This window comes from Patiria miniata, unplaced genomic scaffold, assembly GCF_015706575.1.
Source record: "Patiria miniata isolate m_02_andy unplaced genomic scaffold, ASM1570657v1 HiC_scaffold_11, whole genome shotgun sequence".
NCBI lineage: Eukaryota > Metazoa > Echinodermata > Asteroidea > Valvatida > Asterinidae > Patiria > Patiria miniata.
This window is the reverse complement of record NW_024037049.1, coordinates 954,380-979,306: the sequence shown is the minus strand read 5'-3', so window position 1 is coordinate 979,306 and position 24,927 is coordinate 954,380. Positions and strand designations below refer to the sequence as shown.

At 46.8% G+C, this 24,927-nt stretch overlaps 2 protein-coding genes across 4 annotated transcripts in view; one reads left to right on the top strand and one right to left on the bottom strand.

Moving 5' to 3' along the window:
- The first annotated feature begins 16,493 nt into the window (after nt 1-16,493).
- LOC119741454 overlaps nt 16,494-24,927 on the top strand; it is a 34,795-nt gene continuing 26,361 nt past the window's right edge. Inside the window, exons 1-2 of one of the 3 annotated variants that reach the window (XM_038217212.1) lie at nt 16,494-17,054; nt 18,301-18,360. The gene's annotated coding sequence lies outside the window, so the exon portion shown is untranslated. Of the gene's footprint in view, nt 17,495-18,300; nt 18,361-24,927 lie in introns of all 3 variants that reach the window. The other 2 variants (XM_038217226.1, XM_038217218.1) reach the window with 2 other exon arrangements.
- LOC119740951 lies at nt 22,342-22,845 on the bottom strand. Its single transcript, XM_038216470.1, has one exon. It carries the CDS (start codon nt 22,843-22,845, stop codon nt 22,342-22,344), a length of 504 nt encoding a protein of 167 aa, XP_038072398.1.

The following is a 24,927-nucleotide window of genomic DNA, read 5'->3' as shown; positions in this document are numbered from 1 at the left end:
TTCTTCAGCAGAGTATGCGTGCCCCGTCTGGGAGAGATCAGCCCATACCATGAAACCTGACCCAGCCTTAAACAACATGCAGTTTGATCACTGGATGCTTGGAACCCACCAACACAAGTTGCACCTCCTTGCTGGCATTTCCTCTTCGGATTTCCGAAGGGAAGTTGCCAGTCGAGCTAAGATGTCCAAATATTGATAAAGGACGAGTGTCGCCTCCTCCAGGGACGGCAATTAAGCTTCGGCACAAAAGGCTGAAGTCAAGAAAAGCCTCCTTGGCCATGTCCACTCCTTCACAACATCCAGGGAAGTGGCAAGACTCCAACACTGGAAGCAACGACTGGGAGCAAACGCCAACCGATTGTCATGGTTATACTATAACAACGGCGGAAAACCTCCCAACAGGTGCTACATCGACATGGGTTAAATGGAAAGCTATCAGCCGCTTGAGAACCAGGACTAGCCGATCACCGACGTACCCGCCTTAATCAAATGGAGCTACAAAAGTGGTTCAGCTGCACAGTGTAGTTGTGGAGAGGCAGAGTTGTATCACATCCTGTAGTGCCTGGGATTTCTACCTGCCTAGATTCAAAGATGGCATTGACGCAGTAAACAGGACGGTATTGGGCCGATACCAGCTAATTATGGCTTTGTTGCGGCAGTAGCATACAGTATGAACTGTACAAGACCAGAAGCGGCCAAATGCTGGCTCGATTGCGCCAAAATGGTTCCGTATTCACGGTACAGACATCACAGAGTCAGAGTTGGTGCAGTGCTTTCCCTATTAAGTGGCAAACTGTAATGGTCACCGTTCAGAGCCTGCATTAGACCAGTGCAAGACGGCGCCGGCATCCTGAACCGGGCCATTGCAGGTCCTCTTACAATAAACCATGATGAAAAGACGATAAAAGGCCTGAATCGGGCCTGTGTTGGTCCCTATATAGGAAACCATAATGGCAAGATGTTGCACAACAATGGGACCGGTGCCGGCCCTTTCAAGTCAAACCATAATGGCAAAAAGATACATAGCCCGAATCGGGCCAGTGTTGGTCCTTTTACGGCAAACAATATGGCCGCCGTATTAAGTATCTGCATGGACAAACTGACCATTTAACACGATCCCAAATACATGTAGTACTAACTCAAATGGTTGAGTTGTGTTCCTTGACCCTGAAAATATATGTTTAGACACCAAGATTTAGATCCTTAGTTCGGAGATTTAGATTTTGAATGGCGGGCATGTTTCAAAAACAAGATGGCCACAATACTGTATTTGGACAAACTAACCACTTTGGCACTATCCCAAATGATACAGTTGTATTCCGCGACCCTGAAAATGTATGTTTAGACACCAAAACTTTAATTCTAAGTGGCTTAGAAGATGAGATATGGGTAAAAAAAAATAGGTTTTCAATGCCCGGCATCTTTAAAAGCCAAGATGGCCGCCATGTCGTTGGATAAGTTGGTTCCTATCAAAAATTGAAAGCTAAGGCATTGAGGAGCATGTATGAACAATTTGGCGCTTTTGTCCGGAATGTCCACATCCATTCACTAAGCTGCCTGACTAATGGGTCTATTACATCTTAAAGCTCATGATTACATAGACTAATTTCAACACGCCTCCCTGCAGAAATTTCTGAATCCACCCCCTGCTGGCCCCCTCTAGGACCACGCCTGATTTGTGTATGCACCCTTTTTATGTAAATGCACGATATGTATAGCCAGTAAAGCGCGATAGATGTGCATTTTATGTACAATGTACATGTGAAGACATGTTTGTATGCATTCACATTTGAACAGCCTCCTCCCCCTTCAAATTTCCCAGGCTGCGGGTCCCTCAGAAAGGGGAATTTTTATAATGTTGGGGAAATTATGACTTTCTGCTGTCCCCATATAGAGTCTTCAGTCCCTATAATACCATAGGACAGCCACACGTTTGCGTTTATTTATGGTAAAACGAGGACACACACGTGCAACATCATCAGTGAATCGAGGACAGGAAACAAACCGAGGACGACCTCGATTAAAAAACGTGAACAAACCAATGAGAGCTGTTGCTAAAAAAATAAAGAGTACAAACAAACAAATGTTTGTGTCCTTAGCCACACCCAAAAAGCCATTTCATGTAAACATTAATGATGGACAAGTGTGTAACTGCACGATTTGCCAGATGTTGACCGTGAAATTACTCGGCGCCACTGTATTCAGGGGGAGGGGTTGGGGATGCTGGGGGGGGGGGGGGGGGGGGGGCTGGTACCCATCTTCCAAATGAAGGTGCTCTTCAAAACTGAGCTTATTATGCATACTGAATACCCATTTTTACGGCGCATTGTAATGGTTTTTGAGCGGGTTTTCTTTTTTGGGGATTTGGGATGTCAGAACCATTTATTGAAATAGTTGCTGAACGAACAATTTTGTGAAAAAAAATCTGGCAGGGGGGCACAGTGCCCCCTCTGCTCCCCCCGGATACGCCACTGACTGTATTATGAATCCATTGGCTTGTTTGATGACTTGCTGCTACCCTGCTATCTTGTACTCAAGATCTTTGATGGAAATTGTATATCTTATTCAATTTAGTTTGATTCATAAATACCATTAATTTTTTTTTCAGGCCCAATTTTGGTTCTCTCAAAGACTGAATACAATACAGCAACATGTCAGGAGGCCAACCGCCGGCTTATGTTGTTCAAGGACAGCAGTCAACCACAAGTCCCGTCGTAAGTTACAATAAAAAAGAAAGATTTAAAATATTTATATCTTTGATGTACGGCAACATTTAAAATTAAAACCTGGATTCACTTCTGTTTTTACCTCAAAAAATGGCATTGTTACAGTGTCATAATTCGCTCAGAAGTGTGGCCTGTGGACCTTTTGTGTTAAGGTCATCTGTTCTGGAACAATTAATGCACGGAAGTGCACACTTCGGTAAGATACAATATAACGGTAAGAGGCACTGGATTTTTAGGAGTCCAAATTTTATGTGACAGTGGAAAAGTGTTTAAGACCAGCTAGCCATGTCTTTATCATCCGTTTAAGACCGGCCACGTGACGGGCTCTCGACTAATAGGAATGGCTAAACTGTCTGAGGTATTTATGAATAGCCAATTTACAAGGGAATAAATGTGTGCTCGAGAGGTTTTAATTACTTTAATGACCGCTTAGAGTCTGGGTGCTGTTAATTACCCGAGCATCTCTAGCCTTTAGTCAAGGCCCACGCGTCTTGATCCGGACACGTAACGCGCCCCGAACGCTGGCACGTAAAAAGACTATCCAGCGAGCGGCGCCAGTGCCAGCGTTCGGGGCGCGTTACGTGTCCGAATCAAGACGCGTGGGCCTTGACTAAAGGCTAGAGCATCTCCTGCCCCAGTCATCCTACACTCTTTGGGTGTTGGAATCCCTCTTACTCCTGACGAAGAGCAGAGTGTACTGTCATTTGAACCAAATATGGAGTTTCCCCTGGTTCTTGTAAGACCCTCACAAACTAAAAAAATAAGTCTCGTCTCTTTGTTTAATCTAAAACTGATTCTTTCAGGGTTTAAATACAAAATGAACCACATACAGGTGAACCACGCTGATATAAAACTTATCTATTCTTGGGGTAGTCTTCAGCCAAAGCAGTGATAAATGTAAACAGTTGCTCAACTTCAGTGGGACAATAATTATTTGATAGTTGCATGTGTTTCTGTTGACTAATGTACCGCCCGTACGTCCATCGCTGAGCTAAGAATATTCCCATCTATGCTTAGATTAGCGACATAGCATAGTTTTGCGATGACAAAATCTTCCATAAATTAAGTAATTTCAATATTTTACCTCATTTGTGTTTACAAGTATGGATCCAACAGGCTAGAATGGATCAAATTCATGTTGCTATTTTTGATTTTCCTTTTATTTAACTGCCACTAAGACTAACAACTCACAAAATCTCTACTTGTTGAAAAATGTATATATTTATATTTATCTGGGTATAGAGTCCGGCTCTGTAGACAGTTTCCATGATGATTCAAGGCATTTTTAGAAAGATAAATATATGAACATATATACCATGTCAAACTTAAGCAAGATATGGGTAAAGGTATGTCCATGTATCTGGAAGATGGACCCGACACCTACCAACCCAAAGGCTAAGAATACCAGAACCTTGATTCAGCAGGACGTTGTTTAACTTATTAAAAATGTATATAATTTTCAATTTGCCAAGACCTAACTCTCAAATTAGCTCATCAGAAGTTGGATAATCATAACTTAACTTCTGTTTGATGATGTGGTGGCTTTCAAGACGAAAAGTAAGCTGTAATATATAATAAGCTAAACAATTTCAAAATAAACATGTATATATATTTTGTTTGATTGTAGCGCCCTCTATAGTTGTTTCCATGGCAACCAAAGATATTTTTGAAAGACCTATTCATGAAGGATAGGTGTGCTGAGTTTGATTAAGATCGGTCGAGGTCTGCTTAGGTTCCCCTTCCAACCCTATAGTGCTAAGAAAATGCCTTCTAAGCTCAAAGGAAATTCCAATAATTGGCCTCCTGAGAGAGAGCATCCCTAAATTTTAACTATTAACATCTTTTTTCCTCTTGGGGACATGCCAAGGATACAAAAAATATGGGGGGGGGGGGGGTGCACTGGGACCTCCCATAGCCCACGGACTAAAAACATATCCCCAAATCCATCCATTTCTGAAAATTACAGCAAAAGCAAATGTTGTGTTCATGTATTACCTTTAAGTCAGAAAGTTTATTTTTGGCTCATTGGCCTTTTACTTCCTGTCCCTGAATGCTAGAATTGTTGATGATTGCTCGCTTGAAAGACATCATTTGGATGTGTATTCCACCTCTATTTATTATGCACAGATTACAGTATCTGGACAAGAAGCATCTAGACCAGATGGACCCACCAGCATCAAGAAAAGAAAGGTCCACAAAGGACTCCACATGACTGGGCTGATTCAGGTTGCCATTGGTTTGACAACTGTTTTTCTTGGCCTTGTCCACATAGTGCTTAATGCTCCTATGGCACGTGTTGGCTGTCCAATTTGGTGTGGGATGCTGGTAAGTATATATCAGAAACCTGTAAATACAATAATGCTTTCTCTCCAAATATACCTTTGTGTAATGCAAAGAAAATTTTTCCATCCCTGCCTTAAATTTGGTCAAATGATAATTAATTGAAAAAGCATATGTACTTGAACCAAAAAACTGTTTCACCTTATCTGCACTTCCGCTGAACCTCTTGTTATTTTATTTCACTCAGGAAAACTTTTTGTATATTTGATTCCACACTTCACTTTGTCAACTAGGAGATTGTACTCTAAAAGGTGATAAATTGGCCTGAACTTTCTTTCTGCCCAGGGAGCATCTCCCTTTCTGTAACTTTCAACAGAATGTTGTTACTACATATTATTCTTTTCCTGAATATAAAATAACCCACATCTTTCAAGTTTGGTGATACCTACAATGTTTTAAACAATAAATCACAGATCTGCAAGTAATGTTAAATGTTCACATGTGGCAGTAAGACATTTTATTATAAAATGATGCTTTAAAAGTCTCAGAATTTTTTAGTTTGGATTTAATTCACAATTATATGGAATTATTAAGGATGGTGCCGTAGACTAGTTTTCATTGCACTTAGCACGTATTGTTTTTAGCACAAAATAATATTACAACTGTCTAGAAGCTGCTCATCAATGAGTCTACTGCAGATTTTCAATAGATATTGTCAGTGAAGTACTGGCACAGAGTTAGCTAGCCTTGCATTTCTCTAGCATCACCAATAAATTAATTAGATGTACATGTGTGTACAATTGCCCCATCATAAAATGCTAACTACCCCTGTTTAAAAGGTCACACACAAGTGGCGGTTGGGAGGGGGGGGGGGGGGCTTTAGCCCTCCAAATTTTGTCTAGCCCCCCCCCCCCCCCAAATCAATTGCAATAGCAACATGCAAACGGTCTCCGTCGTGAGAAAGGTGCACTTGTAAACTTGTAGTTAATAAAGTGTGCCTGATTGTAGGATTTTATCAGCCATGGAAAATGTGGAACGAACTCCTTTCCGGAGAATATAACCGTCTACATTTCAGCACGCCTCCCTGAACAAATTATGTGTGACCAGTCACTTTCAGTCTGGCTGCAGTCTCCCTTGACCCAATGACGCCTAAGACAACAGATGAACCCCAAAGCTTGGACATAGTAGAGGAGGCTACAGTACCTGAAGCCTCCAATATTGTGTCTCCATGCACCAACCACACTAGTCTCCTTCAGGAAACTACCGACTGCGAAGTCTCCGTCGGGCCTGAGTGTGCAGATGACGCTCAACAGCCCTCCCCAACTTCAGATGTCAAACCCATAAAAGCCACTGGAGCAACTGATTACAAGGACCCCACGAGCAAGCCAGTGAGACGTTCAACCCGGGCTGGTGCCGGTAAAATCCCGGGACATACCGTTATTTCGTTTTACCGTTTTGGATTTCCTCAAAACAAAAACAGTAAACGAGCCATTGACCGTTTTATCGTTTTACAGTTTTGTAAAACGGTCAAACGGTATTAAGTCACAAAAAACAATTACCTTTTTATTGTTTTTGTAAATTGTAAAAAGCAATAAACGGTTAGTTGCTTTATTTTTAGAGTGTTGTTTTACAAAAACATGACAATGTCAAAAACGGTCAATAGTCTTGTCGACCATTTTTTTATATTCAGGTTTAAGTTGGCAATTATAGCAATGCGGCACCTGAATGTTAATGTGTCCTTGGGATCGAGTCACTGCCTGTGAAATTGCCCTCCTTACATTTATGTAGTTCTAGTTCTCCACCCTCCCACGTCTTACCACCCTGTATCTATTCTAAAAATTTCCTCCTTGAAATTTTCCAGCGCCATTTTTGCTTGCAACTCTTCAAGCCCCACCAACTGAATCGCAGTACATGGGGGTCAAGGTCACGCCAGGAATCACACCACGCATTAATTATGCCGAGGTAACACTTCTTCGTGCACGGCGTAGTCCCCTCCCTTGCCCACCGCCACAAAATGCAACACGGACTGTTAACTATGACACTGGAATAAAAAAACAGTCTGTATTCAATACTGACCGTTTTGCTGTTTGCTGTTTTACAAAACTGTAAAACGACAAAACGGTCATCGGTTCGTTTACTGTTTTTGTTTTTGAGGAAATCCAAAACGGTAAAACGAAATAACGATAAGATAATCCCAGGACATACCGTTATTTCGTTTTATTACACTTATAAAACAGAGAAACCGTATTTATCCTAATACCGTTTGACCGTTTTACAACACTGTAAAACGACAAAACGGTCAATGGTTTGTTTACTGTTTTTGTTTTGAGGAAACGGTAAAACGAAATAACGGTATGTCCCGGGATTCGAGTCTCGGGACATACCGTTATTTCGTTTTTACCGTTTTTCATTTCCTCAAAACAAAATCAGTAAACAAACCATTGACCGTTTTGTCGTTTTACAGTTTTGTAAAACGGTCAAACGGTATTAAGATAAATACGGTTTCTCTGTTTTATAAGTTTAATAAAATTCATTACAGCATAACGATCAATGATTTTTGTTTTACAGTTTTACACAAATAACTTTGAAAAACAGCAAAACGGTCAGTATCGAATACAAACTGGTTTTTTTTTTATATTTCAGTGTCATAGTGAGCAGTCCGTGGTGCATTTTGTGGTGCTGGGCAAGGGGGATGGAGGGGGACCATGCTTTACATGAAAAAGTGTTACCTCGGCATAATGCGTGGTGTGATTCCTAGCGTGACCCTGACCCCCTTCTCACGCGATTCAGTTGGTGGGGCTTAAGAGTTGCAAGCAAAAATGGCGCGGGAAAACTTCAAGGGAGGACATTACTTTTTACAATGGATACAGGATGGTAATACGTTTGAAGAAGTTGCAGATATTTGAAGGAAATTGGAGTTCGGCGCGGCTCTTCACTTAGCCACTTCGAAAACTATGTCGTGAGAACGAAATGTGAGGAGGGTAATTTGTGTCCCAGGCAATGACTCGATCCCATAAGGACGCATTAACATTCCTAGGTGCATTGCTTAATTGCCGAACCTAAATAAAAAAAAATGGTCGACAGGACTATTGACCGTTTTTCATCGTCATGTTCTTGTAAAACAACACTCTGAAATGAAGCAACTAACCGTTTATCACTTTCAACAATCAAGAAAAACAATAAAAAGGTAATTGCTTTTTGTGACCTAATACCGTTTGACCGTTTTACAAAACTGTAAAACGAAAAAACGGTAAACGGTGCGTTTACTGTTTTTGTTTTTGAGGAAATGCAAAACGGTAAAACGAAATAACGGTATGTCCCGGGATTGATTCGGTAACCACTCCAATCCCTTCAACCTTCCTAAGGCATCCAACAAACGAGTACACACGGAGATATCCACCCCTTCCTCACCACGAAACACTGCCTTGCTGAGCGATGGACCAGAGGGATGGCTTGATGGTTTCTTGCAGCAAGCAGTTACATTGACTACCCCACTTGAGACACCGCGGTTATAAACGGACAATCAAGAACTGTAGTACTAAAGCCAGAGAGTTACAGTCCCTATTATTCTTACTAAGTGTATGTAGATAGATCTAATTTTTTTTTTACTTTTGATTAAGTTCAGTTGCTTACAGTACCGGTATTGGTGTGGAACCCAATAGGCTAGAGATTGTGACCAGGCACTTTCAGTGCATTGCCCCTTTAAGACTAGGTTAGCTCAATTGTACAAGGAAGGCCCACTGGTTGCCCTAGTAACAGCCACCCACTGGAGTTCATAGACCCTGAGATGTGGTCAGTGTGGTCAGTGTGAACAGTCTGAACTTTCAGCATTTTCATTCTTAGCCATCATAGTGGAAGCATCCCATTATTCCTAAGCTCCAGTCGTCCTAGTCAAGAACTCAGTGCTCATTTCCCATCCTTGTTCTGTAAGTTACATATCATTCTTTATTTCTCATTATTACTAGTCTACAATTCATATTTGTGTTCATAGTTATTATTATTTAGGATGATGATTTAGTGCATTTTAATTGTTCGGATAAGTTAATCACTTTTTGTACCGTAAGACTCCCTGAAACTGTTGGGCAAGTCCACTAGGGATTTATCAATTTCATTTGAGGAGTTCAAGTTCATTGTATTTTGATATTCTCTTATCCTTATCAGATTTCTTACTATTTGATTTACTTTTACTTCTTGCAAAGTTCTTTGCTAGTTTAAGCTAAAGTTTAGTTACTTTTTATCTTGGTTTTATTCTTATTTGTTCACTTCTTCAGAGGTGCATGGTTGAGATATATTTAATTCTGTAATTCACAATTCTGTTATTAAGTTATTTGCTTAATATTTTACCAAACTTTGGGGACTACTCCTTAGAAAACATGCAGTTAAAATGTATGTACATGCATAGACTGTAGACCACACCCTAAGATTGCCAGCAGTGGCTTATCTTGGAAGAAGGAGTATTGGAGTACACCGGCTGGTAGAGTCATTAAGAACCTCCAGGTTTATAGCTGAGTGTGGAATCTGTGGTTTAAGTTGCATATCGATAATAAACATAGCTACATGTGTGGGTATAAAATCGATACTGTAGCACAATGCATTTTATGGAGGGCGCACTTTAGTTCTTTACTGGTAGCCGGCGGGGTGCGCGTGCACTCACCCAGGTTTATGGGGGCACCAGCCAATTGCGCCAGTGTATATAAGCGGCCATGCGCTCAGCTTCGCCCTCTTTCTGCTGTGGCCGGAACCCGTGCGCGGTCTCAGGAAAAGTTGCACTATTCTAATCTCCCACAATTAACCAATCACCAATAACCTATAGTCGCAGCGGAGGGAGCCTCATACTTTGTGTGAGTGTAGTTAATTAATGATTCCTGCATTATAATCCAGATAATTAAGTAATCTCTGAGTTTGTAAGGGAAGTGATTGAGTATAAGATCACGTAGGCGAGGCACCTGGGTAGGCGAATAAAATAATCTTCCGAAACACATATCTGGTGTCAGGTCCCCATCCTTCCCCAGTCTCCCTAGTTAGTCCGCTTGGGTTGTGTGAGCGAGAGTGCGTGTGAGGGTGATCCTTTGGTAGTCTGCTGCGGGCCTGGTGGTAAATCTCCGCCGAAACGGATCTGCGTACCCGACCGTAGAGGCTAGGCCGTTCGCCGCTACTCGCCGGGGCAGTCGTCCGAGGCAGTACCGCTACAAATTGGTGTCAGAAGTGGGATAGGCGCCGTTGCTTCACTATTAAAAATCACCTACGCCTGTGACATCACCTAGCTAGGAGCCATCACCCCAACAATCTACAACTACCCCTATTAACCGACATGGCCGCTGACGAGATATCCGTGGAGGACGAGCTGATGTTGCTGCGTATGGACGTGCAGAAGGGCGAGGACGAGTTACAACAATCCCTTGCCGAGAACCGCGATCTGACAGAGATCAAGGAGTTGCTGCTGGCGCAGAATCGCCTGTTAAGATTGCAGCTTTGCCAAAGTGAGGCCAAGTCAGAGGCAGCACAGCGGAGGGAAAACAAGACGCCTAGCACGTCGATGACGACCCAGTTCGGCAGCCGTGAACTTTTCACATTCACAGACACCCCTACACCAGTGCCATCACCAAGGCCTACCCCCAAACCCAGAACGAGATTCTATAATCCCGTTGCACCAGCGCCTACACCAGTGTCTACGACAGGCATCCCGTCACGGACGGTGGACGAGTTGACAAGCTGCGGCGAGGAGGGCAGTCTAACGGAGTTGACGCCTATTGGTCATTCGACCGTATGCCGGCAGCCGGGGACCCAGGGAGGAGTTCCGTTGCAGTCTGAGAAAGATGCAAGCCAGAGGGAGGGCGAAAACTCCCCGGACCTTCAAGGAAAGGAGGTCGAAAACAAAGGAGAAGTTGGGGTGAAAAGTGAAGTGGATGTTACTACCAGACGTCCGAACATCATCCCCGACAGATTCAGCGGGAAGACCCCGTGGCGAAATTACAAGCAGCATTTTGAGGCCTGCAAGTTGGCGAACAATTGGAGTGATCGCCAGGCGAGAGTGTTTTTGGCGGCGAGCCTGCAGGGTGATGCGGTCAAGGTGTTAGGAAATCTAGCAGCAGGCGGTAGTCAAGTGACTTACACTGAGTTGGTTGGGCTGTTGGAGAAGAGGTTTGGACCAGGAGAGCTTGCGGAAAACCACCTAGCAGAGCTACGGCATAGGCGACAAAAGCCTAAAGAGACGCTGCAGGAATTGGGACAGGCGATAAGGGAGTTAGCTTCACTCGCCTACCCGGCATTGTCAGAGGAGGGGCGAGATCGCCTAGCCAGGGGGCACTTCTCTGATGCGGTGGCGGAACAGGCTATCCGAGAAGGGATCTTTCGAGCAAGACCGTCATCACTGGACGAGGCTATCAGAGCTGCGCTAAACACTGAAGGATTCCTTAAGTTAGAGGAACAGCGGGCTGGCAAGCGGCCCAAGTACGCCCGAGTAGTAGAGGGCGATGCCGAGTACCCCTTGGAAGAAATCAAGCGGGAGATGAAAGAGTCGGCTGAGAAAAATCAGCGCGAGGTGAGGGAGTGGCTGGAGAAGATGACCCAGCGACTTGACACCCTCCGGCCTCAAGAGAGGAGCGATCGTTCGCGTGTCGCCTACCAGAGGCGAAAACCAACCCCAGAGGACGTTTGCTTCAATTGCAAACAAAAAGGACATTTTGCAAGGAGTTGCAAACAACCCAGCGCAGAGAAGAAAATTAAGTCAGGAAACGACCAGCAGCTGCCCCAGCGGCCCGTGGGAAAGCTGGCGGAACAGCAGGGCCAGAAGGCGCCGTAGAGTACCGCGCTGGAGAGAATTTAGGCGAGAAAATCGAAGGCGACAAAGAAACCTCAACAAAGACAAGTAAAGTAGCGGGCAATGGCCTATTCGTGCAGGCTATTGTGAGAGGGGTCAAAGTAAAACTTCTTGTTGACACAGGGGCAACACACACTGTGTTGTCGTCTCAACTTTATTTCAATATTTCCAGGGATCAAAGACCAAGACTTACAACCATAGGCGCAGGAGTACGGAATGCTGATGGGAGTAAGATGGAGACACTCGGTAGTGCCTACGTAGACATTCAAGTTGGCAAAACAATGAACTCCATCAACGTAGTCTTTGGCAACACAGGACAGATGCAAGGCATATTAGGGATGGATTTCCTGATTCCAACCCAGGGTAACCTAGACTTTCGGACGCTAGAGCTGAAGTTAAATGGGGAAACCATCAAGTGCACAGATGACCGAGGGGGTGGACTGTGTGCTAGAGTGGTCGTAGGTGAAACTACCAGAGTGCCAGCTGGTCATGAGGCGCTAGTTCCAGGATACGTGTATGGTAACAAGTCGAATGGTGTAGTCGGAGTGATTGAGCCTACAGGGAGGAGTGAAATAGCAGATAAAGGCATGATAGTGGCAAGGGTGCTGGTGATGGCGGGTGAGCATTCACTTCCCATTCGAGTATACAACCCCGGCAAGAGAGAATGTGTCGTGCAGAAAGGGACGACGGCAGAGACGTTTACGCCTGTAGGTGAAGGCGACGTACAAGAAGTACAATCGGGGGCTTCTTCGCCGGGAGACTCCTACGATGTTCCTGAACATCTTGTGGACTTGTTCGAGCGAAGCAAGAAAGGCGTGGAGCCGGGACACCACAACAGAATAGCTCAGCTGTTGTGCCAATATGAGGACATTTTCTCAAAGGGAGAGGGAGACATAGGACGCACAGACTTGGTTCGCCACCGCATTACTACAGGTGATGCCCGGCCCATAAAGGAGAGACCAAGGAGATATCCTCCCGTTGAACAGGCGGAAATCCAGCGGCAGGTGCAAGAAATGGTGCGGAATGGCACCATTGAACCTTCGGACAGCCCTTGGGCATCCAACGTAGTCCTCGTGAGAAAGAAAGACGGAAGTAAGAGGTTTTGTGTAGACTACCGTCGCCTAAACGCAGTCACAATTAAAGACGCCTACCCGCTCCCCCGGATCGATGATTCACTAGACGCGCTGGCAGGCTCCAGGTGGTTTTCCACCTTGGATTTGGCTTCCGGCTATTGGCAGGTCGAGTTAGACGACGAGGCCCGGGAGAAGTCTGCTTTTGTGATCCGTGGAGGCTTATACAGCTGGCGAGTAATGCCGTTCGGGCTATGCAACGCCCCCTCCACGTTCGAGTGATTGATGGAGAGGGTGTTAGCCGGACTGCATTGGGAGACGCTACTCGTCTACCTCGACGATGTTATTGTGTACGCAAAGACGGCTGAAGAGGAGTTGAGTCGCCTTGAGACAGTCTTTCAGCGCCTAAGGAAGGCAGGTCTAAAACTTAAACCAAAGAAATGTCACTTGTTCGAGCAGCGTGTTCTGTACCTGGGACACGTAGTGTCTGGGGATGGGATTGCGACAGATCCGGAGAAGGTGAAGGCTGTACGGGATTGGCCTACACCTACGACGGTAAGGGAAGTGCAGAGTTTCTTAGGACTAGCGTCCTATTACCGCAGATTCATCAGAAGCTTTGCTGATAGGGCTCGTCCGTTACACCGCCTGACAGAAAAGGGGAGAGTGTTCGAGTGGACGAGTGAATGCGAAGAATCATTTCAAGACTTGAAGAACAGTCTTCAGGAGGCACCTGTCTTGAAGTTCCCTGACCAAGAGGCTGAGTACATACTAGACACCGACACGAGTGGCGTGGGCATAGGCGCGGTCCTATCACAGGTGACGGACGGGAAGGAAATGGTGGTCGCCTATGCTAGTAGAACGCTTAGTAAGGCGGAACGCAACTACTGTGTGACGCGCCGTGAATTGCTGGCAGTCGTCGTATTTCTGAAGCAGTTCCGACAGTACCTGTACGGTATGAAGGCCACTATAAGGACAGATCACGGAGCTCTACGTTGGCTTCTCAACTTTCGAGAGCCACAGGGTCAGATGGCGCGTTGGCTGCAGGTTATAAGTGAATACAACTTCACGATTATCCATCGAGCAGGACGCTCACACGGCAACGCAGACGGATTGTCGCGCATACCATGTAATCAGTGCGGACGGGATGAACAGAACGAAGTGCCAAAGCTGACGACACCTGTAGGTGAAGATGCCTATGAGGAGACAACAGTTCCTGTAGCAGGAGTGAGAAGTGTGACCATTTCGCCTACCATCACCTGCACGGAGATGAGAGAGGCGCAGATGGAGGACACATCAATTAGCTGGGTGCTCAAGGCCAAAGAGGAGTCAGCAGAGAGACCCGACTGGGCAGTGATGTCTGCAAGGTCTTCAGCGGTGAAGACATACTGGCGATTGTGGGAGCAACTTGCGGTGCGAAAAATACCGCGACAAGTTGGTGAAAGAGTTACATGGAGGGAAGACAAGCGGGCATTTGGGAGTGAAGAAAACCAGGGCCAAGGTCCGCGATGCGATGTGTGCGCGAAGCGGAAATCCCCCGCCAGGGCTAGGAAGGCGCCACTACAGCAGCATGTAGTGGGCGCGCCTATGGAGCGTGTCACGCTAGACATTATGGGCCCCCTACCAGAAAGTGCGAAGGGCAACAAATACATCCTAGTCGTAGGAGACTACCTTAGTAAATGGATGGAAGCTTACCCCATACCTGACCAGACAGCGGAAACAGTGGCAGAGAAGTTTGTGAAGGAGTTCGTATGCCGATTTGGAGTGCCAGAAGTCCTTCATTCCGACCAGGGCCGTAACTTCGAATCGACGGTGTTTGCAGAGATGTGTCACATCCTTGGCATTGACAAGACACGGACTTGCCCTTACAACCCGAAGTCCGACGGAATGATTGAGAGATTCAATCGTACGTTGATAAACATGGTCGCCATGATGATAAAGCCTGATAGGCAACAGCGTGATTGGGACGACAAACTTCCGCTGGCAACATTTGCATATCGAGCGACGCCGCAGGAGTTGACAGGCGAGTCCCCAAACATGCTTATGTTGGGGCGGGAGGTACGCCTACCCATTGATCTGACTACTGAAGTAGCAGCGGGCGAAACGGAACCGGAAGGCGTCGTAGGAACGGACTACGCGAACGAGCTGCGGAAACGAATGAGAGCTGCTCATGACAGGGCCCGAGTTCGCTTGCAGCAGAGCGCCCGGAGGCAAAAGAAAACTTATGATCGACGAGCAACAAGACCCAAACTGGAGCCCGGTAACTTTGTGTGGTTACATAACCCGGCCAAAAAGAAGGGACTATCACCTAAACTTCAGTGCAGATGGGAGGGACCCTACCTCATCCTGGATAAATTATCGGACGTCATCTACAGGATACAAAGGAAAAAGAAGGGGAAGATGAAGGTCGTCCACTGCGACCGACTGAAACCCTACCTAGGTGAGCCGATCCAGGCGTGGGCCGAAACACCGAGACAAGCGGACAGTCATCCCTTAGACGCAGGTGACACACCAGAGGAACCGGAGCCAAATCCGATGAGTCCAATTCCTTACGAGGGAGAAGAACCTGAACTCAGTACTACGCCAGAAACGCCTAGCCTACCACTTGAGGAGGTGCAGGCGGGGGAGGAAGGCGTTCAATCCGAAAGACAAAGCCAAACAGAACAAATTGGCGGCAGGCTCGCAGCACCACTACCAAGACGGAATCCTGCCAGGGACCGCAGGATACCAGATCACCACTAGAGGATGCAGCAGAGATAGCTTTGTCACCTATGTCAATGTCATGGGACATTGACGAAGTCGAGGCTCCTGTGAGCAACGTACGTCCGACGCCTGCAGGAGGAAAACCCCTAAGTATGATGAGGGAGATGAGGCAGCAAGGCGCTGAACAACAGGCGATGTCGTCGGATGAGTCTTCCACGGGGAGGCAGGAAGATGGCAATTCACCTAGGGAGTTGCGGGTTAGCTATTTGCTGTCGGGGCTTTCTGTGAGGATCACTGAAGGTGGACACACCAAAGTCATAACTGGCACAACCCAAACCGTGCACGAACGCCGTGCGCGCCACTACGACGTAGTATTGTTAAGGCCCCCGGCTCCCACTGCGAGCTCGGGAGCTGATGATGACAAACAACCTACAAGGATCTGCCGGCTGATGAGGAATGAGGACGCTGGTACCATAGGCGCCAGACCCCCGATGATTAACGAGGAGCTCGAGAGGAGCATGATAGGAAACATCACCAAGATAATGGAAATGGAGACATGCAGTGTTTGCCAAGAAGGAATGCTGGTGACCAAGGACCAGACCCGAGCGGGTCTTCAATGTGAATTTCCTGGCAGGAGTTCGCTAAGATGAACATGAACATTGAACTTTAGGCGGGCAAATAGAAGAGATATTTGCGCCTTTTGTTAAACCTAAAGCCAAGCTATAGTTAAATAGAACTTTAGGCGGGCAAATAGAAGAGATATTTGCGCCTCTCGTTAAACCTAAAGTCATGTTGGCCATCTTTTGTATAAATGTTGCACCTAAGTTTTGTGCCTCAAAGTTCTCGTTAAGGTTTATATAAGAGTTTATATAAGCTGTTAGATTTATGATGCTGTTAAGGGTATCAAACAGTTTTAAGCTTGTTCAATTTATAAAGATGTTAAAGTTTATCTCAGAGTTGTATCCTTGTTCTTTAAGTTCAGTTTATAAGGATGCCAAAGTTTATTTAAGAGGTTTAAACTTGTTGAGGAGAATCACCTACCAATGTTCTAAGGCGATAGTCATGTAGGTGTCACTAGGATTATCACTGTAAAGTGCAGCAGACTTTTGGAAGTAATTTGATTTAGAGATTAGGCATTGCTTTTATTTAAGTAATCAGTTTGAGGTCAGGGGCTGACCGAAACTTGGAAGGCGCCTGTGTAGCGCAATGCATTTTATGGAGGGCGCACTTTAATTCTTTACTAGTAGCCGGCGGGGTGCGCGTGCACTCACCCAGGTTTATGGGGGCACCAGCCAATTGCGCCAGTGTATATAAGCGGCCATGCGCTCAGCTTCGCCCTCTTTCTGCTGTGGCCGGAACCCGTGCGCGGTCTCAGGAAAAGTTGCACTGTTCTAATCTCCCACAATTAACCAATCACCAATCACCTATAGTCGCAGCGGAGGGAGCCTCATACTTTGTGTGAGTGTAGTTAATTAATGATTCCTGCATTACAATCCAGATAATTAAGTAATCTCTGAGTTTGTAAGGGAAGTGATTGAGTATAAGATCACGTAGGCGAGGCGCCTGGGTAGGCGAATAAAATAATCTTCCGAAACACATATCTGGTGTCAGGTCCCCATCCTTCCCCAGTCCCCCTAGTTAGTCCGCTTGGGTTGTGTGAGCGAGAGTGCGTGTGAGGGTGATCCTTTGGTAGTCTGCTGCGGGCCTCGTGGTAAATCTCCGCCGAAACGGATCTGCGTACCCGACCGTAGAGGCTAGGCCGTTCGCCGCTACTCGCCGGGGCAGTCGTCCGAGGCAGTACCGCTACAATACTGTGCTGTGTGAGTAGGGTTGTGTACAGCTGCTGGTAATTGCTATGTGATCAGTGCACCATCAGCCTGCACAGGAAAACCACAAAGGTTGCTAGTATTGCTACTCCCTAGCTCATTAGTATGTATTAGTTTTTGTGGTAAATTGATATTGAGTGCAGCACTGACTAGGAGTTTTAGTGTTCTCACCTGGACTCGAATGTTGCTGTGAATATTTAAGTAGGTGGATTAAGAAACAACTTGTTCCTTGATAATTTTACCTACGAGCGTATTTTCCTCAACTAGGAACCTTTATTATTTGACGAAAGAATTCAATAAGTTCGAAATTTGTTTGATTTAACTTTGATTTAACTTTGATTTAATTTTCCTATTTCTTAGACTCTAGTTTACTGTAGTTATATACTTAACATAGTTTGATGTTTACTAATTATTGTTTCCTTTCTGTATTTTTATTATAGACTTACCCATCAACCCTTTTTCTTTGTTGCTGTTAAAATAAACTTGTAAAAAGAGCCAATATCCGGGTCACATATGGATCCACCCTGCTAGCCCCCCCCCCCCCCAAATATTGGCTGTAGAACCCCACCTGATGGTCACTTGACCAATATTGACCCAAGTAACGGCATGGCTCAGAATGCATGTTTGCATAGGAGGGTTAATGCAGTAGTGTTAATTTGTTGTGCCAGGCCTTTAAAATGCTCCCTGAAGGTTCACTAGGGGCCTTGTCCCATAGCTCCTAGTGTTAACCAGGGGAAACATCCTGTGCTTGGAGGGTGTAATTAATAGGCTAACTATTGATATCTTTATTACGGACCTCCTTAATCTGAGAATACAGTATTTTTATATTATTTAAAACAAGATTGATCATTGGATGTTCCTTTGTTTTATTATTACAGTTCTTGATCTTACCAGGTGTAATTGGAGTGACAGCTGCCTGTAAGAGAGATCGATGCACGGTAAGGTGTTTTTAATAAATACTGTGTGTTAATTAAGGGAAGGGGGGGGGGGAGGTCTGTGAGTCAAGGAGATAATGATGGTCTGTGTGCCTCTTCCACCCCTAAAAAAGGGGTTTGCAAAATCAGGATAAAAGAAATATTCCTTTTATAATTAACATCTTAACAATAATTTATACAACAGCACGGTTCGAACCATGGTCATGTCCCCCCCCAACTATTTTCATCCCCGAATACACACAATTGTAGCCTAACAATTCTATAGCTCAGAATTGCTGATAAAATGAAGTGTTAATGATTATCTACTGCTAAAACAAAAATATGGCTAAAGTCTCCGGTTTCTGGTCTGCGCACACATCACTGTAGCACTGCACATCAAAGTTTTTTCCAATGTAAGATGACGTTTGAAACCGCCAATCTCACTGGTTTGACTGGAGTCCTGCTGCACTGCACAATTTGGTGCAGTCAATCGAGAATAAGCTTTATGTGGCCTCTCATATTATTTGCATTAAATTTAGTCGGGCACCATTTACAGATGGTGTTGTAATTGTGCATCTTGAAGCCAGACTGAGGGAGCGATAGTAGTGCATCTGGAACCTGTAAACGCTTTTTCAATATTTAAGGGAGCAGACTAATGACCAGCCTGGCAGTGGCAGCACATGCACGATGTTGATGTTGCTGTATTTTGTGTGTGTATGGGTCTGGCGTTTAATACCATTTTCTCTGATTTTTCTCATGACTATCCAAATTTTCCGAAAAATGTTTGTGTGGGTTGAGATCGTAAGTGGGTGCAGAATTCTCAAGCCCTATGGCCTTACTGAAGTCACCTCAAGCTACATCCTGAAGCCTGAGAGTTTTTAGGGGGTCAAAGCGTCATCTGCAATACCAGCCAACAACTTTGTTCCGACTTCTGTGCCCCAACGATAAAAAAAGTAAGGCAAAAAAAATGTTTTTGCCGCACCACTTTTGGAGCAAGCTCCATAGCAGAAACCTGAGACATGTTTTTTTTTTTGCCGTATAGTTCTGACCACTTTTGAGAAGCGATTCACGCCCCTGGTGCTAACAGGCTTTTAGGACCTATTCCAGTTTGGCCTGGCTTGATTTGTACAGTACTTTGTACTTTGAATTTGGTGCCGGTGCCTAGGGCAGAGTACAGCCTACAGAACTCTGGTGCCCAGGTGCTACGAAACACTTAATCCTGGCTGGCTTGTCCATCAGTTGCCTGGTTTGTGAATGAGTTGCCTGCCCTGCAAAGCAAACGATTTGCTTGCTCCGTGGGCAATCCGCCCACTGGTGGTGGTCCTTCGGATCCGAAGAAGACGTCATAGTTTGGCAACTCGATGAACTCGGAGGTGGCTCCGCAATCCGAAGCTGGATTGACAGAGTATGGAGCAATGGGGGCACTGGAAGTCAGTCGTTGTTGTCGGCCGGTTGTCTCGCTGGTGGCGTTTTTCCCTCGCTGCAATCAGATGTTGTCGACGGGCCTCATCGAACCTGGAGCTGGCCTTGTGCACAAACGATCCCCAAAGTGGTCTATTACTGGCGTGGGACTCAAGGTCCTTAGGATGTATGTCGCACATCTGGAGGTTGGATTTGATGCAGTCCTTGAACCTCTTCTTGGGCCGACCCTGCTTTCGTCTGTCGCACGCCAATTCTTCGTACAGCAGGTGTCTTGGCATCCGGTGTTCCTCCATGCGAATGACGTGCCCCACCCATCTCAGCTGGGCCTTGATGAGTACCGATTCTATGCTGTTAGACTTTGCACGGTCGAGAACCTCGAGGTTTGTGACGCGGTCATGCCACTGGATACCAAGGATGGAGAGCACGCATGTGGAAGCTCTCCAGCTTTTTGATGTGCCTGCGATATAGTGTCCATGATTCACATCCATAGAGGAGAGAGTGGAGAACCACAGCATTGTAAACTTTGAGTTTGGTCATCAGGCGTATGTTGTGCTGGTTCAGGACTCTGTTGCGGAGCCTCCCTAGCGCTTGGCTTGCTTTGCTGATGCGGGTGTTGATCTCCTCATCAAGGGAGCCATCGTGTGAGATGATGCTACCCAGGTACCTGAAGCTCTGGATGTTGGAGAGCCGGGTGCCATCGATGGTGATGGTTGGAGGAGGGGAGTCATTGTTTAGAGCAGGCTGGTGGAGCACTTCGGTCTTGCTGAGGCTGATTGTCAGGCCAAACAGCTTGCAGGCTTCTGTAAAGCGGTCCAGCATGAGCTGCAGGTCGGAGTCTGTGTGGGCCATCAGTGCGCAGTCATCGGCAAAAAGTGCTTCTTGGATGAGGTCGTAACGACACTTGGTTTTGGCGGTGAGGCGACGGAGGTTGAAGAGGGAGCCATCCAGGCGATAACGGATGGAGACTCCTTTCTCCAGGTCTTGGTCGGCGTGTGACAGCATTTGGGCAAAAAAGATGTTAAACAGGACCGGCGCCAAAACGCAGCCCTGTTTCACACCATTGCTGATTGCAAACTCTTCGGTCACTTCGCCGCTAGTGAGGACCTGACCGGTCATGCCGTCGTGAAAGAGCCGTATCACTTTGATGAACTTCTTCGGGCATCCAATGCATTCGAGCACAGTCCAGAGAGCTTCTCTGTTGACCGTGTCGAATGCCTTGGTCAGGTCAATGAACACTGAATAGAGGGGCATGTTCTGTTCTGTACACTTTTCCTGTAGTTGTCTCACAGCAAAAATCATGTCCACCGTGCTTCTGGCGTATCTAAAGCCGCACTGTGCTTCGGGAAGAATTCGCTCAGAGACGGTGACCAGCCTGTTGAGGATGACCCTTGCAAAGATTTTCCCGGCAATGGAGAGAAGCGAGATGCCCCTGTAGTTGCCACAGTCCGCCCTGCTACCCTTGTTCTTGTACAAGGAGACTATGAGGGCGTCACGGAAGTCATCCAGCATCTTCTCCTCGTCCCACACACTCTGCAGAATATTGTGGAAGGCTTCAAGGGCGTTGGGGCCTAGTGCTTTGTAGATCTCTGCAGGTATGCTGTCCTTCCCTGACGCTCTGCCGGAGCTGGTCTGGCGGATTACCTTCTTGATCTCGGTCATTGTTGGGGGAGAGTCGAGTTCCTCCACTGCAGGTTGCTGTGGAATCTGGTGAAGCGCAGCCGGGTCCACGGTTGACGGTCTATTGAGTAGGGTGCTGAAGTGTTCCTTCCAGCGTTCTTGGAGCCCTGCCTGGTCCTTGATCAGGGTTGCACCGTCCGAGGACAGCAGTGGTGAGCATACCGAGGTCGAGGGGCCGTAGACTGTCTTCAGGAAGCTGAAGAATTTCTTGGTATTATGGGTGTCAGCGTACATCTGGACCTCTTCGGCTTTCGCCTGCCACCACTTGTCCCGCATCTCTCGCAGCTCAGCCTGCAACTTTGCCTGGAGGGACTTAAACCTCGCTCTTTTGGGCACTGAAGTGGGATCGTTCTGCCATTCAGTGTAGGCTTTGTTCTTGGCAGAGAGGGCGGTTTGGATATTTTCCTCATTCTCATCAAACCAGTCTTGGTGAGTCCTTGCTTTCGGGCCGAGCACCTCCTTCGCCGTCTCGGAGCCGATGGTCTTGAAGGCGGACCATTTCCCGATGCTATCACTGTCAGAGGGTAGGCCCTCCTGAAATTTCTCGTCGAGAGTCTGTTGGAACTTGGCGAGGTAGGACTCGTCCTTCAGCTTGGCAGTGTTGAAGGAGGCTCTGATGGTCTTGGGTTTATTTCTGTGTGGCGGTGGGATGTGCACATGACCGATCTCACTAGTCTGTGGTCTGTCCAACACTCGGCACCTCTCACGGCGCGGGTCACGCAGACGTCCCTGAAGTCACGATGACAAAGTCTATCATATGCCAGTGTTTCGACCTTGGATGCATCCACGTGGTTTTGTATTTATCCGCCATCCTGAACAAGGTGTTGGTGATGCACAACCCATGTTCCGCACACTTGCTGAGGAGGAGCAGGCCGTTGTCGTTGACATTGCCCACACCATGTCGCCCTAGGACTCTCTCCCAGCTGTCGTAGTCCCTGCCCACTCACGCGTTGAAATCCCGAGGATGACAAGCTTGTCAGCCTTGGGGGTGGTCTTGATGGTCTCGTCGAGGAGCTGGTAGAACTGTTCTTTGGCCTCATCTGGGCTTGAGAGTGTGGGTGCGTAGACACTAACGATAATAAGGTTCCTGTTCTTGGTGAGAGGGATGCGAAGCTTCATGAGTCGTTCGCTGATCCCTACTGGAAGCTCAGGAAGGTTCTTCACAAGCGTTGACCTAATGGCGAATCCTACTCCGTAGATCCGGTCTTCAGCTTGCCGTTTCCCTTTCCAAAAGAAAGTGAATCCACCTCCCTCTTCCTTCAGGGATCCCTTGTCGGCAAAGTGGGTCTCGCTGAGTGCAGCGATATCGACACGGTATCGCTGGAGTTCCCTAGCCACTAGCGCGGTTCTTCTCTCGGGTCTGCTGGTGTTAGCATGGTCAAGGAGTGTTCTGACATTCCAGGCTCCCATGATGAGTTTTCTTTTCTTTTTACTTTCTTTGTTATTATTTCGACCGCAGTTAGGATGAGTCTGTCAACCGCGGTAAGCTGACCAGACTTAAGAGGGCAAAGCATTTGTTTAGGGTACCTTTTCTAACCCCCTCCCTCATGCAACGGTGGGCAGTGCTGTCCTAAAGAGGCTGCCCAGTCGCCCTGGGTGCTGCCGAGCTCTCCTGGTTGCCCTCAAAGTTCAGGAGAAGAGCGACCACTCTCCTAAAGGCCGCCTACATGCAGGTTTGTGACTAACAAGTGCCAGTGCTCACCAAACACCTGTTGCCTTCGCCACTCGCCCATCGCCGCAGGACTTTTTAGGGGACGACAGATCGGTGATGAGTTGCATAACAGACCTGTGCGTGAGTGTTTTATAGTGGGAGAATCGTTGCATAGGGGTAATCCCACTCTCTCGGCCTGGTGAGTCTTGATCCAATGGCACGAGGAGCCGTTACAATTGGACACTGCCAGGCTGCAGTGGATGACCAGGACTTACTATGTGTCACGTCCATGCTCTAACACGCTCCACAAGCACTTGCTGACACCGCCTTCACGACCGTTGGATCCACTTTTGATCTCATCCGCTCGCTCTGCCGGGAATCAGTCTTCACATGCTAGGGCTGACATACCCTTAACCCTTTGAAACTACTTTGCCGGGGGTGTGGCCGCTGTCGCATGCAAACAGCTACGAGTATAGACTACCAACCAAGGCTAACGAGCTCTACCTGCCCGGGTTTGTGATCAGAGTTGTCCTTCTCCTAGGCAGACAGCGGTCCTAGGCTGACGAGTTCTACCTACCCGGGTTTGAGATCAGAGTTGTCCCTCTCCTAGGTGGACTGGCAACCAAGCCTACGAGCTCCACCTACCGGAGCACCTGGTTATAGCGCCAGGAACACCGTCTGCCGTTCAGTAAAAAAACAGGGTTGGCGCGAGAGGCCAGACAGTAGGATTTGGTTAGGAGAGGCTAATGTTGAGACGCTGTGCTATGTAATGGGATATTTCAGTGGGAGAGGAGCTGCTCATATCTCCAGTCCACCCCAGCACGTCCTAACCCATTTAACGCCCACTACGCAGTGATAAATTCATGAACAATCAACTTGTGGGGTCTGTTATCCCAATGTTACTCCATGCTGCCCCCCCCCCACAAGGAACCATGATCTTGTCTTTTACGTCTGACAACTTGGGACAATGGGTTGCCTTTGATAACATAACTCTGAGGACCTGAGCCCAAACCTTCCAAAGGTTTTCGTGTACAAACATTATCAGAAGTGTCGAGAAAGAGTAAAAGTCAACAAAGAAAAGAACAATAAGGGTGCTCACAAGTATAATAAAACTAAGTGGGGGTGTGTGTACACCCCCGCACACTTAAGAATATTTCTCATGTGGGGAAAAATATAGTAAGAAAAATGTGGGGTAACCCTTTGAACAATTGCTAGGTCACCTTTTTGGAATCCTTTTCTAAATATTTGATATACTGTGGCGGGAATATCTGTGACCCGATCCGTAGTCCCTTTACCCAGACAACCTAGCTTAGGATAAGTACCCCAGCAGCCGGGAATGCAGGCCCGTTTGGATGGAAATATACCGCCCTATACGCGTAGCGGCACTCACCCATGCCCCTCAACCTTCAATGACCTCAATTACAATCTGCCTCGAAGTTGCGACCCTGATCTGAGTGCAATTCTTTTGGTACGCCATATCGACAAACAAAGTTCTCCACAAATGCCTTGGCTACCGTCTCGGCTGTACTGTCGGGGAGGGCATAAGCCTCCATCCACTTGGTGAAGTAGTTGGCTATAACAAGCACCCATTTGTTGCTTCCCTCTGTCTCCAGCATTGGGCCGACGAGATCCAACGCCACCCTTTCCATCGGAGCCCCGATTTTGTACTGTCTGAGCGGTGCACGCCTCTTCCAAGCGGGCGACTTTCGTTTAGCACAGATATTGCATTTCCTGCACCAGGCTCTCACGTCCGCCACCATTCCAGACCAGTAATATCTCAATCTCAACTTCGCAAGTGTGCGACTGATTTCAAAGTGTCCTCCGGTCTTCCCTCCATGCAA

Excerpts from the sequence above, each read along its gene's own strand:
- LOC119740951 (XM_038216470.1), bottom strand. The coding sequence starts at position 22,845 with ATGGGAGCCTGGAATGTCAGAACACTCCTTGACCATGCTAACACCAGC.